This window comes from Hippopotamus amphibius, chromosome 5, assembly GCF_030028045.1.
Source record: "Hippopotamus amphibius kiboko isolate mHipAmp2 chromosome 5, mHipAmp2.hap2, whole genome shotgun sequence".
Taxonomy (NCBI): Eukaryota; Metazoa; Chordata; class Mammalia; order Artiodactyla; family Hippopotamidae; genus Hippopotamus; species Hippopotamus amphibius.
In genome coordinates this window covers 158,649,046-158,662,975 of record NC_080190.1, presented here as the reverse complement: position 1 = coordinate 158,662,975, position 13,930 = coordinate 158,649,046, and the positions used below count along the sequence as shown (strand labels likewise).

Below are 13,930 nucleotides of genomic sequence, written 5' to 3'. Positions count from 1 at the left end.
GCTGTCTTCAGTCCTCAGGCCACCAAAACGCAAACTCTGGGGTAATCCTAAATCCTCTCACTTCTCACCTCTCCCTCAGCCAAGGTTTAATGGAGAGAGAAGTTAAAGCAGCCTCTCTCTACCCCTGTAATATCTGTAAGACTTCAAGTAGCTGATAATATTAAGTAATAACATCATTACTAATAATAATATTAAGTAATATAACAATATTATTATATTATTAAGTAGTAATAATAATAAGTATCTGTAATATTAGTAAGACTTCAAAGCTTCCATGCGGAAGCCTTATTCCCTGAGTACAACACAGTCCCATGTCTCTGTATTTTGTTCATGTTGTTTCATCTTCCTTTATCAGCCCCACTCTGCCTGACCACTTTTCCTCCTAAATCCTGTTCAAGGCTCACCTCCTTCTGGAAGCCTCTCCTGACTTCCTCTCCCACTTCTTCCTCCCCCACTCATCCACTTTAGGTTAGGTACTCCATAATATCCAGGGAAAATATTCCAAACATTAAAAAAAAAGGTCTCCATCCCAAATCTCTCACAAACAGATGGACAAATCTTACATCCTAACAGTTTATCAGGGGGGCCAATCCCAGGGCAGCAAGAGTGAGGAGGAAACATTATCAGTCGGGAATGGACAAAAAAGCAAATGTAAGATACTATGGTCCTAAGATACTTCTCAAGAAAACACAGGTGGTGGCTGAGTCCTGTGTGATACCTCTCAGATGCAGGATGAAACTACTGTACCTCAAAACAGTTATGTGGGAGATAGGAGGGGTGAGGAATCTATATTTGGGCTCCTTCCTGTCTTCAGCCTCCCACTGAAGGGTCAATATTTGAGCCGTGGGCTAGTGACGCCCTCCCACCAGAATGAGTGTCCGTGTGCACACAGGCCTAACGGTGGGCCTGCCTCCCCCATGGCACATCCCCATTGTATGAAATCACGTGTATGTGCTTCTTCAACAATTGCACGGACGATGACACCAGTAGCATCCTTATCACTTACATCTTTAGCATTTACATATTGCCCAGCACACAGTAGAGAGGTAGGTTGGTTTCGTTCAGCAGATATCTGTAAAACATCTAGAGGTCGTCAAGTGGAATGCAACCCAGAGGTGGGCGACAACCATGTTGAAATACCAAAATCCATCTTTCTACTCAATACCACAGCTTCTTTGTTTGGGAGGTTGTTTGTTTGTTTGTTTGTTTTTTGGCCATGCAGCTTGTGGAATCCTAGTTCCCTGACCAGTGAGAGCATGGAGTCCTAACTGCTGGACAGCCAGGGAATTCTCAGTACCACAGCGTTAACAAACCTTGTTGTGTGAGTTAGGGTTCTCCAGAGAAACAGAACCAAGAGGATATATAGATAGCTATATATAAGAGGAGATTTATTATGAAAATTGGATCACTCTATACAAGAGGAGATGTATTATAGGAATTGGTTCACACAGTTACAGAGGCCAAGATGTCCCACAATCTGGCATCTGCAAGCAGAGAAGCAGGAAAGCCCGTGGTATAATTCAGTCTGAATCCAAAGGCCTGAGAACCAGGAGCTCTGAAGTCCCGGGGCCAGAGGAGGTGAAGGAGAGCAGAAATCGGTTCTTCCTTTGCCTTTTTTGTTCTATTAGAACCTCCAGAGGATTGGATGACGTTTGCCCACATTGATGAGATGGGATCTTCTCCTCAGTCTACTGAATTGAATGTGGATCGCTTCCTGAAACACCCTCTCAGACACACCCAGAAACAATGTTTCAGTAGCTATCTGGGCACCCCTTTCCCCGTCAAGTTCACACATAAAATTAACCAGCACACTTAGCATCCAAGGTGCATGGACTTCCTGCCTTGCTCTCCATCCTGACCCCCCACCCCTACCCCGCCTCTCCCACCCACTCTGGCCTCTCAGGCACCTAGATGCTCTCCAGGTACCACAGGACAATTTTACCTTGGGTGGTTGCTCTAGACAAAATTCCACCAAATTAAGAAATCTGCAGTGTATATAATATAATATCTACCATTAGACACCTATGGTTTTACTCTTATTGATGTTGAGTGATGTTCACATGTCTATACAGTGCAGTTGATTTTTCTACAAAAAGGTTTTTGTGTATTTTTTCAACCAAATAAAAATGTTTCTTTTCATGGCCTCTATTGTACTAATTAGTTGTTTTTAATATATATTCCTACCAACAGTGTGTGTGTATGTATATATACACCGTGTATATATATATATGTGTGTGTATATATATATATAAAATATATATGTGTATATATATATATAATATTTTTTTGGCTCTGCCAGGTTTTAGTTGTGGCATGTGGGAATCTTCGTTGCCACATGCAGAATCTTCCTTGCAGCATGTGGGATCTTTAGTTGTGGCATGCAGGATCTAGTTCCCTGACCAGGGATTGAACCTGGGCTCCCTGCACTGGGAGCTCAGAGTCTTAACCACTGGACCACAGAGAAGTCCCTGTACTAATTAGTTTTAAACACTTGTCCCAATAGAGTTTCTCTCCATCCCCGGAATTCCCCTGATGACACTGAACCAACAACAAATGAGCATTTTTATATAGAGAAGGAGTCTCCATCCATATGGGATTTTGGTATTTGTTAGCGGGAAAAAGTACCTTTTGCAATTCTTTTCACTTTTCATTCTGAGCATCCACTTAGCACACAATTATTCTTTGTGTGTTTGTTTTCTCAGCTATTAACTAGACATCTGGGTACACAGCACCGGACTAGACCTCTTCACTCACTGACACTTTAAAAGGCTTCATGTTTGCTAGCCATTCAGCATGTACCCCAAGAGTAAACTGCAAAATTTTCAATTTTCTCTTCTCCAGGGGCTGAAAAATATAAAAGCGGGATTAAAAGGTGGATTTTAAAACAAAAATTATGGAAAATAAAATAAGTCACTGTATCTAAATTATGAATTACACTCCAGTAATGCTTGATTCCACTTGTTACTTTAAGAACCCTATCTCTAAAAGTAGTCTTGACTATCAGGAAAGATAAAGAAGCTTAGTTATCTGTTAAAAAGTGACATGGAACCTTCAACACTTCACCCTTTGGGAACTACATTTTCAGTGGCATATTGGTCAGCAGGTGATTTATTAACTTTCTGTTGTATTAATTATTTATCTGTTATCACTACGCATGAGATATTACAATTTGCTGCAGTCTTTCTTTAAAGACGGTTTGGGAATATTCATGAAATCTGAAATGCAGGCTGAAAAAAAAAGATTTTTATGGAACTGATTGACTTAGTCTACCTTTTGCCATGTGTAGTTCATCAAATACAGCTTACTCAGACTCCGGAGAGGAGCCCACACAGGATGTGGTCCTTGGGAGAGCAAAAGGCCTCAGAACAAATAACTTTCAACCTGTTCCTTCTTTATAGAAAGCTCAGGCCTTGAAGTCAGCCAGTAATATAGAGCCAAAACATGGGGAAGTTCAAAAGACTCGAAACTCGTATCTCAGGCATCTTAGTCATAGTGTACCCTTAAAAAGTAAAATTTAATTTATAACATGAGTCAGGCTTTAAGCTGCCATAAAAGTAATAGGAGTTTGAAAGTGGGGATTTTGCATCTTGCTACTGACACTGCTTTGCCCAGAATCATGAAAAGTCAGAAATAAAAATACTCCTTTGCACATTGACACAGACAATCTTAGCCTTGGGCAAATTTTTGGAACAACAACAACAACAAAAGTCTTTTATTGATGTTAATACATTTTACTAAGAAAGGTCTAGATAAATGGTCCTAGGTGGAATCATCGAATCAAAGTCGTCTTAAAACAGAAGGAACTTTACAAGGTACTTGGCCTAACCCCCTTCGCTTTAGAATTATAAAAATGGAAGCACATAAAGACGAAGGGACTTGGGTATGGTCATCAGCTTATTACAGAGACACTGGATGGTGTGGAGCACCTTGTGGCTGAGGTGGCCAGAGATACCCACGTGTCCTGCAATGACCTTGTATGCAGCCACCTGCTCTAACTAACTGCAATCAGGCCGACTCTGATTCTAATCAGATCTCTACACAAATGAAATTAAATTTACTAATTAAAAACATTAAATTAATTAAAGTTTATTTATTATCAATTTGCAATGAAAAAATAAAACCATCTGAGAAAAGATTGCTTCTGTTCATGTGATATGTGTATTCCTAAAAGCCTGCAAGGTTAATGTTTACCATCAAATATAGTTTAGTTACTTTGTTCACTTCATATGACTCTCAGGGGTACTCAGCATAGTTAACTGCTTTCCTTCTTGAAACACTCTCTTATCTTGCCTTTCTGGATGCCACGTTCTTCTAGTTTTCCTCTGCTCTGACTCACAGCTCCTTCTCTGCCCCCTTCGTTGCCTCCCGCTCTTTCTCTGTCCAGCAGGTGAGCATTGGCACAGGTAAGGCTCGGTCCTGGGCCTTCGTTACTCTTTCCTTCTCTCTCCTCTTCTCTGTCCTCACACTCTCTATGAATAATCTCCACCCGGCTTACGACTTCACACATGCCAACAATTCCCAAAGGTTTCTCTAATCCAGGCATCCTTCATGCCCAGCTGCCAGTCTGACATTGCCACCTGGGTGTCTAATAAGCATCTTAGAAAAATCTTGATTCCCTGTGAGGAGATCTCTTCCTTCGACCCCAGCCTTCCTCACCTCAGTTACTGGCACCACCTTCTACCCAGGGGCTTGAGCCTCAAATCTGGGAGAGACAGCCTTGAGTTTCCTACTGCCTCTGTCCCCACATCCAATTCATCAGCGAAATCTTCTTGGCTCCACCTCCAAATCCATGCTCACCTCTAAACCCTGCCTCTGCTTCCAGGCCACCTGCATCATTCACCCTCTCAGCTACAAAAGCCTCTTCACCTGTCTCTTCTGCTCTGCCTTCCTGAGATCTATCACGTACATACAGCGAGGGCCATCTTTTAAGCGCTAAATCGGTTCACGCTGCTATCTTATCTAAAATCTTTAGTGATTTTGCAATCCTCTACCAGTAAATTCCAAATCCCTCAGCATAGCCCTTGGGGCCCTGCTTCTCCCTTCTCTCCACTCAGCCCACCCTCCCCACCCTCCAGCTGCCACAGGACATCCTTCCTCTGCTATTCAAAGGTGCCAAAGCCTTTTGACCTCAACACCTCTTTTGGCCTGAAATCACCTCCACTTGTCCTTCAAACGCTGTGCCTGTTCTTCAGGGCTCAGCCCCCAGCCCCGTGCTCACACAAGTCTCTCCTTCCTGCCCGCTGACAGGTGGCCTCCCCACCTGCTCACCTTCTGATCATCCTGTTTCTCACAGCCTCGCACTTTTCACAACCTGTAACTATGTTGTTTGTATCACTGTCTAGTCTTTATGTTTTCCCCAATGGAATATGAAATCCACCAGGGCCCAGTCTCGTCACCACCAAACCCCAGTGTCTAGCAGAGCGCCTGGCACGTAGTAGATACTCAATAGATTATCTGTTTCATTCATGAACTAAGTAGTGGACTACAATGCGCTAATTCACCACGTTTACAAGAACAGTCACGGGAAACAAAGAATTACAGAATCATTCACACATATATACTTCATCTGTGGGTGTGTAGGTGAGAATCCCAGCCTTTCTAACCGGCATTGGTTTAAAGTGAGAAAAACCTGTGCAAACAGACAGACAGACAGACAGACAGACAGACACACACACACACACACACATGCGCGCGCATACACACACAATTTCCAGCCAAATCATTCATTTATTAAAGGAATGTCTGCATGAATTAAATTCCTGCTCAAGAAGTTTTTCCATCCCTTGGGGTTTGTCCTAACAAAATCTGGTCTGTGACAGACAGCTGTCTAAGGAATTCCTTCCTCTCCCTCACTCACTCACCAAGTGCACGTTGTAAGTCAGCTGCCTGTCATTTCCCTGTGACAGGCACCATACAAGCTCCGTATCTAGAAAGGTGAAGAGGAGATATTTGCTGCCCTGTTTCAGGGCGAGACACACAAACAGGGAAACAAATTCTAAAAATCAAGTGAGGTGAGGGCTGACCTGGAGGAGGCAGCCTTCATCCCACGATGCTACGTGTGCATTTGTGTTATCTTGTTTTTGTTTTATCACTTTCTCTGGTGAACCGTCAGACTTCTCTGATGGGCTCTTTCTTCTTACCACCCTCCAAATACACTTTCCAAGCCCCGACCTCAGCCTTCTATTCTCTTTCGCCATGCTCTGCCTTTGCACATCTCAAGATCCTAACACCCCCTGAGTGGGTGGCTCCCTGACCTGGCTCCATCCCTGTCTTCTCAGCCAAGCCCAGCTCTTCTTCCTCCACCTGTCCTCTGAATTCCTCCCTTTGGGGGTCTTCTGGAACCTCGGCTTCCACGTTTCCCTTAGTTGCCCCACGGCTAAAGATGCCAGCACCGAGTCCCAGTCACTCGTGCTTGAAACCTTGGGTTCCCTTTGATAGCTTCCCATTTGCTACTATTCAAGTGCAGCCATTCTCAGCCACGTCAACTTTCCAAGGTCTCCTCAGCTCTCCCTCTCCCCTCCACACGCCACACTTCCGGGCCTCCCGATCATTCCACAAAACAGCATTCACCACTTCCAGCGCCGAGCCCTGTACGCCCTTCCCCCACCCCTTTCAAATTCTTGCCACGTCACAACTCCCAGAAGAAGGCTCATGCCCCCACGAAGACTCCCTCATCCCTTTGGGATAGTCCTTTAGTATCTCAATTCTATCTTGGCTTCCACCTGTACTTATTAATAAGTATCCCCTGTAAATAAACGTTAAGTTCCTGGAGGGCAAGCCTTCTGTTTTCTACCTTCCTTTCTTCTGCCCCATGGTGCACAGCAAAGCACTGTAACATTCCTCACTTAGTGACTGGTGCATATGTGTTGATGAGTGAGGGCTGGGTTCTGAAACCCTGCAGTGTAGACCAAAGTGATGTTTCATCTTCAGAGAAGCACTGAGAATGGAGCCCTGTCCACCAGCCAGCACTGAGGCAGAGCTCACAGGGGCAGAGGCCACAGGATGGAGCCATCAGAAGAGGGAGGCTGCACGGGTACCTGGGCAGCTGTTGAATGTGCTGGTGGCAGCAGCCAACCCCAGGCAGGTCAGCCCAAGAGGATGCACAGAAAGCTGTACTGGAAGGGAAGGGCGCTCTGCTCCCCTTTCGCTAGCTCCAGTCAATTCTCTGCCTCTGAGAGGGTTCAAAACACTCTAGGCTACTATTTCCACCTTCCTGTCCCATCCTCAAAATTGTTCTCTTTTCCTTTTTCTTTTTCTTCTCTTACTCCTCTTATGCTGCCCCTTTTGCCCTTCTGCAGTTGGACATCTCCTGCTTTGGCTAGCCTACCATCCATTCACCTTTCTTTTTATTAAGAACATCCCAATTTTCTCTGGGTGACCAGCCCTCCCCCACTCTCAGACACCCTGGTTTGGGTGGGGTTGGCTCCTCTCTCAACTCCAGAGGTGATGTGAAACCCAGTCCTCACAACCTTCCTCCAGCTACAGTGGTAAGTTCACAGATGAGTCTTGAGTCCCAATTTGGGCCAGAGAACCAGACCAGGACATACAGTCAAACTTACAGGAAAGGAAAATCTCTCATGACCTTTTCCATAGCTTTGGAATTATGAGGATGGAAATATGAATCTGCTGGCAGCTATTTTGCCTGTGAGAGGGGAGATCCCTTTGAGAGGGGAGAAAGCAGAACTGAGAAATGAAGAGAAACATTTCTGGGATGCTGGGAATATAGTTTGAGTAGCTGGATCTAGCCATGCCTGATGCTAACTACTCTTTCCGATTATATGAGCCATTAAATTCCTTGTTTGTTTAAGTTATCTTGAATCAGATTTTTAGTCACTTGCAACCAAAAGAGTCCCAATATACCTTCCTAAATCCAATTGTTCATAGTATTTTAGGTTTGGAAGTAAATATAGAGAGGAAGTCCAACTCTTACATTTACTTAGTTAAAACCCAAGAACTGGATACTGTGACTCTGATGGTTGTACCAGAGACCAGCCTAAAACTCAGGTCTTTGCTCTCTCAGAGCTATGGTTTCTGTTTTTTGGTTTTGTTTTGTTTTGCTTTTTGCCACAAAATGCTACAGTAAATCAAGGTGTTTTCTCTTATGTAGATGCTTTATTTCTCCAACCAGAACATAACCATCTGATAGGGCAGCGGTAGGAACTATGTCCTAAATTTTTCATATGCCCTGCAGCTTAGCATGATGTCTTACATGTGGCAAATATGCAATAAGCCCTTGTTAACCAATCAGTGAGTTCAGAAGGTATTTTGTTCTGTGCGATTTTTGTTTTTATGCTTGCAAGATGAAATGTGTTACTTTCAGGGTTTTTACTGCTAAAAAAATATTGGGGTATGAAAATACAGTTGTTTTCAGCAACTATAATCATTTCCTGCAGATCTCAGTCTTTTTGTCTTAAGCAACATTTATTAACATCTACAGTTATTATCTAATGTAGAGAAAAATATAAAAAACATAAAATACTAATGGAAAAAACCCGGATGAGCTTTTTGGCCAGCGCAATGTTAACCTCTTTGCTTTTGTTTATATGGAAGAAAATATCAGTCCAAAAATCAACTGTAATTTTGGGGTTCTAATTAAATTACACTAAATAAAAAAAATACTATTAATTCTCCCTGCAGAAATATAATAGATATTAGGCAAGTGTTCAACTTGACTGGTACACTTAGAAAATTAGCATCTGTGTGTGTTTGTTATTTTGAATACTGTATGGCTACAAAATAATCTGAAATACTTGTGGTCTTATTATCATATGAGCTTTCCTCAGGGTATTTCTAAATGGACATTTTATTAAATACAAATTACGCAACATAATGTATCTGCTCTGAGAGTCATAGCAACTGATGAGGTTCTTTTGTTTGTTTTTTTGAGATGTTGCGTTCGTTTCCTAGGGCTGCCATGACAAAGTACCACAAACTGAGCAGCTTGAAACAACAGAAATTTATTCTCTCATGGTTCTGGAGGCTAGAAGTTCAAAATCAACATGTCGGTGGGGCTATTCTTCTGAAATCTGTAGGGGAGAATCCTTCCCTGCCTCTTCCTGGAATCCGATGGTGGCTGTCAGTCCCTGGTGTTCCTTGGCTTTCAGCTAAATCACTCCAATCTCCGTCTCTGTCATTGTGAGGCCTTCTCCTGTGTGATGGAGTCTTCACATGGCATTTCCCTCTTCTAATGAAGACACTAGTTATAACGGGTTCTGGCCCATCCTAACGACCTCCTCTTAGCATCTGCAAAGAGCCTATTTCCGAGTAAAAGTCCCATTCAGAGGTGTTGAGCATTAGGACCTCAGTGTGTCTTTTTTTTGGGGGGGTGGGGATACAATTTAACTGGTAACAGATGTATAAGTAACATTTTTAAGAAGTGTTATAAACTTAACCTTGGTGGGCGGTGCAGAAGGAAAGACTCTCTGAGGAGACTGGTTTATGACTTGCTTTGCGACTCATATAGTTAGGAGATGAGAACTTTGGCTGGCATCACCACTTTGAGAACCACCAAAATCCAAGAGGTAAATAAACAGGCCCAGTCTAGTAGAGAAAGTTGCAGCACCTGTAATAACTTAGAATTACTAAATATTTATAATGATGTCAAAAAAAAAAATCCCAAACATCTCCCATCACGCCTCTTGTGCCCTCTTTCCCCCCATCAAGTCTGCGGACTCTACTTTCCCAGGCAGTTCTTTTTCTGACTCTGGACCTCTAGCTGTGACATCTTTCAAGAAATGGCCTGGGATCACGGGAATTCCCCTCCCCTCCCCCTTGCTGCTGTTGCTTGGAATCATCCCAGCCACCTCCCCACATCCCCATGAGGAAGGAGAAAAGGAGGAGATGATACTAGAAATAGTTCTGTTTCAGTCAAATTCAAACTTGACTGTGGGTACATTTAAATCACCAAGAGGTGGCTGCGGTGGTGGTGGTGGTGGTGATCTAGAGAAATAAGAAGGTGTGTTGGCTTCTTCCTTGGCCTCTAAGCTCTCTATCTCTCACCTCCCTGGAGCCATAAACCATATCTCTTCTTGACGAATTTCCGGTGCTCTGTAACTGGGCATCCTTGAGCAGAACTTATCTCCACAGTGAGCGTCGCACATCAAATTGCCCTGTTCCTCCTGAACTTTGAGCTTCAGCAGCCTGGGTTGGGAAAGGAAGGGAGGGAGGAAGACTGTCACTGATCAAGGGTTCTAGGAGGGGTGAGTGACACAGAGGTCAATTCCAAAGCCAGCACAGAGGTGGGGCAGGAGAGACTTGGCCCTGAGACGTCTGAGGCTGGGAAAGGAGGCAGTGAACTGCAGAGCACAAATTAGACACTAAAGACAAAACAATATGAATGGGCAAAGCGTTAGTTGTTAACTTACATCTTCTTGTCTTCTGCCCCAATTCCACTGTCAGTACCCGGAGGAGAGTTGTGTCTTATTTACCACTGTATCTGTAGCACCCATCATCCCACCTGGTACAGACACACACACACACATTAGCTTCCATCACAGCATCCTGTTTGGTTTCTCCACAGCCCGTACAACAATTTGTAATGATTTGTTCCCTGTATATCTCCTCCACTTTTGGCTGTACATTCCAGAAAGAGAAAATTCACATCCCTTCTGTTGACTGTTGCAGTCCCAGCAATTAGCCCATCCAAGAGACTCAATAGGTAAAGGTTAAAGAACAAAAGAATGAGTATACAAGCAGAAGGTAATAAACCTATAAGAATTTTCCTACTATGTTCCATGGTAAGATGCTAAAAATGGCATCTTAGACCAGAAGAGGAAAGATGAATTAATCAATAACTATCTAGGATCGATTGAAAAACCAAAACTAAAGCCAAATCCATTTCTTCCTTATTCCACATCAAAGTCGATTCCAAACGAATCAAAGATGTAAGCCTTAAAGAAATGAAGCCATTAAAAAAAAAAAAAAACTTGAAGAAAATGTACAAGAAGTCTTAATCATCTTAATACAGAGACTTTTTAAAGCAAGCCAAAGAAAAGATAGATATATTTAAATACATAAAAACTAACACTTTCTTCACACACATATACACACTCAAAACATAAACAGAGACAAAAGATAAATTGGGGAATTATAATAGCTATACTTGCCAAAGGCCTGGATTTTATTATACATATAATTAGAAGTATATAATGAAAAAACCAATAACTCAAAAATAAAGAACATAAACAAGCAGACCAATGTAAAATTCATACAAATGGCTTTTAAGGACTGGGATATACAATTTTAAGACTAGCAAAGGAAAGGAATGTAAATTAAACAGTGAGATAACCATTTTTTATCTTTGAAATTGGCAGTAATGAAAAAGTTTGATAATCTTCAACGTTGGCCAGTGTATGGAGAAAGGAGCACTGGCATATTACTGTAGGAGGGTATACACTTCGTCTTTTGAAAGTCAGCCTCGTGGGTCAGCTGGTCTTTGAAAGTCGGTCAGCATTTTTATGTCTGTGTGTAGGACAAGTTGGCAACTTCTTGCAGAATTTTAAAGCATATACTCTTTGGCCAGCAATTGCATTCTTAGATTTTAGTCTACAGATAAACATGCACACATATGCAAAGATGCAAAATGAAGATAGTCATGCAAAAGACCAAAATAAACTAAATGACCTTGAATAGTGGACTGATTAAAAAAGATTTGGTTCCTACCCATAGTAAACTAACTCGCAGACACTGAAATAGAAATGTGTCAATGTCTTGTATCTATTTAATAAATGAAGCCCACAAGGCATGAAACAGAAGGCAATGTACAAACCCATTTGTTGAGAAAAGCCAAAGATGGATAAGCAGATAGACAGATAAACATGGCTGTGTGTGCATACCATTTCTGGAAGGACTCAAAACTCAGAGGGGAGAGACTGAGTGGTCAGTAGGCTTACTTTTCATGGTACCTCTTCATAATATAAGGGGGAAAAGATGTACCATCTACACATATTGCTTTTTAAATTTAGAAACTAGCTAAATCATAAAAATGGTGTTCGTATAGCTCAATGTAGCCTTCAAAAAGATCCTCTGTAATAATAACGGTGATGTTAGTGAAATAAAAAGATTTTTCAGTCTTGTTTGGTTAATGCTTTTATCACTCCAAGGTATAAAATCTTAGTGAAAACGTACACTTTTTTTTTTTTTTTGGCTGCGCCATCCATGTGACATGTGGCGTACAGGATCTTAGCTCCCAGACTAGGGACCACCAGGGAAGTTCCTCAAGGTATAAAATTTTAAATGAACACCTAAAATAAAAAACAGTAACTCTCAATAATCCAGAAGTGAGGAAGGTTTAGCCCTTTAGCTGTGAGTAAGATATTCAACTTGAAAAGCCTACACTTGATTTATTAATGAATATTTTATTTTAAAAAGGTGGCCAGCCAAGGCAGCGTGGGCAGGTTAAGATCATTTGTAGCTGCTGCCACTCCCTACCCATCCCCAACAATGTATTCAAATGCAATGTCAACGGTTACTTATTAAACTCAAGAGATACTATGTCCTGGGAAAACCTTTATAAACTTGGCCTGTAGGAGAACTGATCTCTTAATGAAATACAGAACAACTCTCTCTGAAAAAAACGAAAATGGGCAATCACCATGTAAGTATTTATTGCTTTGGGGAATTAAACCAAGTTCTAATTTTGGTTAGCATGTGAGGAAATTTAAACTATGAAACCATGATTGATACTTTTATACTTTATCATTGTGATCACTCCTAATGATTGGTTTTCACAACAGCAAACCATGCTTTTAAAATGCATTTGGAATATATTTTTTTCCTCCATTAGTCAGAAATCTCTTAGGAGGGGTGAAAGATAAGTATTTAAAACAAGGTGATAAACAGTGCCTTGCAGAGAGCAAGCGGTTAGAATGATATTTAAGGAATGTATGAGTAAATCTGTTAGTTTGCTGCAAAGCTGCACAAAGCTTCATGGACTGCGCCCATCAGTGTTTTGGGAATACAGGTTCATGCCACAAATATTAGTAGACAAAGATACAAATACTCTCACAAACCTGTATAACTTGGATTGAAAGGTGAAAATATCCCAGTATTTTTTCAAAACAGCATCAAATGACCAGATATTTGCAAATATTCACAGAATGGATTTAATCCTTTACTTTTCTTCTGAAATGTCTAGGATCATGGGAATAGCATGTCTATAAACTATTAATGGCTAAAAACTAATGAAAATACTACCATTTAGAACTAACTATGCACAAGGCAGGTCACAGTTAAATCTTGATTTTTTTTTAACAGTGAAAAAGGTATACTTAAAGCTATGGCAATAAGGATTTTAATAAGGTTTTGTTGTACATACTGCAGCTTTCCATGGGAAGAAGGATTTATTGTGTGTACGCTAGGAGTGAAGAGACTAAAACTCCAAAAGTTTCTGTAAACTAGAACTTTATTTGTAAGGTTTTCTCTTTTGCTGTAAATCAAACTTGCCCTCAGCTGGTTGCAAACCTACAAGCATCTTCTTCAGAGAGGCATTATTTTTAAAATCATCTGTAAATAGCATTTTCCTACTAGACAAGGTTATGAGGCTTCCATTTAAATTATCTTTCAGAGAAGCTGAAACCTACTTTTAAAATACTTCTGATCCTGGAAAAAATAAATTAATTGAATAAAATATTTCTGATCCTGGGAACTCCCTGGTAGTCCAGCAGTTAGGACTCTGAGCTTCCAAAGCAGGGGGCATGGATTTGATCCCTGGTCAAGGAACTAAGATCCCGCAAGCCATGCAGCATGGCCAAAAGACAAAAAATTTTTTAAGTAAATAAAATAAAATACTTCTGATTCATGCAGAGGACCTCAGGAAAAATCATTGGCCCCTGCCTTAGCAGCTTAAGAGGATGTTTTCATCCCTTGAAAGTCACCCCCACAGGGCAGCTGGCTTGTGTGAGTGGTCTAGCATTTTATGTATTTCTTTTTT

General features: G+C 41.5%; 1 protein-coding gene across 4 annotated transcripts in view; it reads left to right on the top strand.

Moving 5' to 3' along the window:
• ANXA13 (annexin A13) overlaps positions 1 to 13,930 on the top strand; it is a 79,525-nt gene that overhangs the window by 10,391 nt on the left and 55,204 nt on the right. The window contains exon 1 of one of the 4 annotated variants that reach the window (XM_057735739.1): positions 12,510 to 12,595. The exons of 2 other annotated variants lie outside the window; for them this stretch is intronic. In XM_057735739.1, coding sequence (XP_057591722.1) covers positions 12,581 to 12,595 — 15 coding nt within the window. In that variant the 5' untranslated portion in view covers positions 12,510 to 12,580. Of the gene's footprint in view, positions 1 to 12,509; positions 12,596 to 13,930 lie in introns of those variants that run through there. One more of the 4 variants, XM_057735743.1, reaches the window with a different exon arrangement.